This window comes from Lathyrus oleraceus, chromosome 3, assembly GCF_024323335.1.
Source record: "Lathyrus oleraceus cultivar Zhongwan6 chromosome 3, CAAS_Psat_ZW6_1.0, whole genome shotgun sequence".
NCBI classification, from domain to species: Eukaryota; Viridiplantae; Streptophyta; class Magnoliopsida; order Fabales; family Fabaceae; genus Lathyrus; species Lathyrus oleraceus.
The window spans coordinates 242856390-242859245 of NC_066581.1; the positions used below are offsets into that span (position 1 = coordinate 242856390).

General features: G+C 37.7%; 1 protein-coding gene across 1 annotated transcript; it reads left to right on the top strand.

Annotated features, from left to right (window-relative positions):
* Nucleotides 1-320: 320 nt before the first annotated feature.
* On the top strand, nucleotides 321-2388 carry LOC127130660 (pentatricopeptide repeat-containing protein At1g26900, mitochondrial). The gene is made up of 6 exons (XM_051059631.1): nucleotides 321-771; nucleotides 1069-1164; nucleotides 1416-1499; nucleotides 1613-1686; nucleotides 1768-1829; nucleotides 2274-2388. Exons 1-6 carry the CDS (start codon nucleotides 321-323, stop codon nucleotides 2386-2388), a joined length of 882 nt encoding a protein of 293 aa, XP_050915588.1.
* The last annotated feature ends 468 nt before the right edge of the window (nucleotides 2389-2856 follow it).

Sequence of the window (2856 nt, forward strand, 5' to 3'; positions counted from 1 at the left end):
ACAAGATCGAGGACTAAAACACTGTTTCGGGATACTTTCAGGTACATCTCCATTGCTCGATTTCAATGTGTTTCGCTTGACTGGTCTTTTATTGTCATTGTCGTGCTGTTTTCTTCCTTTGATGTGTCCATCAAATTCCAAAGTTCTAATACGTTAGTGCAAGTATCCTTCAACTTCTGTGTTATGACTTTTCTCTTTGATCTCTGTTGTGGATTTTTCCTAGGTGGTTCGAAAGAGCTTCGGTTAGCGGTTGTATTATATGAAGTTTTATGAATTCAGAATTGGGTTCAGCTTGGAAGGTTTTTGAGTTATTCTTGAAGATGTGTTGTATTGGGATTAAAGCTAATGTTGCCACTATGTTGAGTCTTTTGTGCGCAGCTGGTGATGTGGGGGACTTTGTTTTGGGGAAGTCTCTTCATGGTTACTGTATCAAAATTGGATTCGGTTATAATTTAAATGTTGTTACTGCATTGGTTGATATGTACGCAAAAATGGGCAATATCTATTTGGCACGAGAAGTTTTTGATAGTCTTGTGGAAAAGGATGTTGTTTTATGGAACTGTTTGATAAGAATTCATGCAAGGAATTGCCTGGTTGAAGAAGAAGTGGCATTACTACAGAAAATGAGCTATGAAGGAGTGAGACCTAACTCTTCTACTTTCGTTGGGCTGCTTTCGGTGTACCCTGCATCCGGATCTATGCATGGAGTTAAATATGTTGCTAGTTTGATTGAAGAGGAGAAACTAGAACTGGATGTGGTTCTTTGGAGTGGTGATTCATAACCGCATTGCCTTGTTGATGCGTAGAGACGAGGCGTGTTGACGAATGAAGGCTTGTGCTTGTTGTTGATTGAGAGGGAGATGATGAAGATCGTTGAAATTGGTTTATAGAAGGTCTCCGATGACTCTTTATGAAGACGAAGCCTATTCCAAATCATGAGTTTCTCTCTTCCCAATTCTGTTTTTGATGTTCTGTTAAGGATTTCTTCTTCTTCAATTCCTTGTGTGTGGCTGTGTTCTTCAATTTCATCTTGCTTCTCCTTAATATCTCTGTTTCTGTTCCTGTTAGATGTGGTTCGAGGGAGGTCGCAGGATGGCGCTGGAAGCAGGTTGAAGGGTGCAAAAGTTCTGGTATGGAGGTTTTTTCAGTTTGGTTATCAATTCGGTATGTCATGGAATTTGGGTGTGTCGTTGTTTTTGGAAGATGGTTAGAAGCTGTTATGAGAGTTCGTTATTTTTGTTGTGGATTTGGAGTCTGTTATAGGTTTTCGTTGAAGGTTTTCTTATGGTTTTGTTGAATTATGCAAGTTCTGTTTATGAGAGAGTTGGGTCAGTTATATGTTGATTGAAGATTTTTGAAAGTGAAGTTTTCTTTTTTGGGGAATGAAGAATTAGTTGTGAAGTTACACACTGCAGGTTGGGTTCTCTTTGCCTGTTATGGTGAAGCCAAGTCCGTAGCAGTGAGTGAAGAGCAAACAGGTTGCCTTGGTTCTGAAAAAGGTTAGAGGTTAGTTACTGGTTCGGTTAAAGAGATTCAAATGGAAGCCTTTTTCTGTTATTCTATTATGGTGTGGTCGAAGAGTTTTTTGAACTCAGTTTTGGATGGTTATTAGGGAGGTTTGGTAATTGCGGTTTGAATTTCGTTAGGGATTGTTTCGAGAATTGGTTTCGGTTAGTGAATGAATTGGTGTGATGTTAATGTTGTGGATTAAATGCTCATCTGCTACTTGTTTTTTGTGTATTGTTTTTCTGTTATGATGTTTTGCAGTTGCTGGCCTGCTATGCAATGCTAACTTGTGGTTTGAATTGGCAGGTTGACTCGGCGATGCGGTATGTGAGTTAGCTCGGGTCCAAGGGCCGTTTTGGAACTGTTTTGAAGTTTTGGTGCTCATGTTCTGGACCTTCAATTGGAATGCCAATGAAGCTGCTTCGGAGTTTGAATTCAAAGAGATTGGTTCGTGGCATTGGACTGATGTAGGATTACATTATGAGTTTAGAATGACGATTGTAATCTTTTTAGTTTTGGATTTAAATTGAATGATTGAACAAAAAGTGCTTAGAAATTTAATGTAATTGAGCTTGATATCGGGTGTATTAAATTGGACTCGAAATGGTTTGTGTATGGTTGAATATTAGCCGCATTACATGTCGGTTATACGCATAGCAAGGTGATTTATGTGAGTTGTGGGTTTGTTGTTGGTGTAGTTTTGTTCATGCCTTAATTCCACCTTGCTTTATGTACTGCAGGTAACTTTTTTTGTTCATGTGTTGAAGTGGACTAAACAAAATCTTGCAAGCTAATGACATCAATGTTGAACTTGGAAGCATCATAATGGAAAAGATTCAAGGACCAATTAAACCTCAGGATTTAGGATTAGGATTTGGATAATCCGGATTGACTTTGGTCAAAGTTGACAAAAAAGTCAAATGTTGACCAAAGTCAACATTTAGCCATAAAATGTGATTTTCTTGTAAATTTTCATGTAATGAACAAAGTATGATGTATTGTAATGGCTACTTGAATGAGACTTTGGTCATGAATTTGATATTGTAGTGAATGAATTTGTATTGAACTGACATGAACATGCTTTGCAAATGATATGACTTCGAATCAACTATGACCATAACTTTTAGCTGACTTAAAGTCAAAGCAAAAATCCGTGAATGAAGTGTGAAAGAAAAACCTATGACAAATCTTGAATGAACCATTAAATAATAACCAAAATCGGGGTGTGACATCAGCTCAAGTACTCTTTTGACCCCAGTCCCTTTGCATATTGTTAAGCTTATGTCAAATATAACTTTTCCCAAGTTTGGCACAAAATGAACGAGGTAATCAAAAGTTATGGTGTTGTAA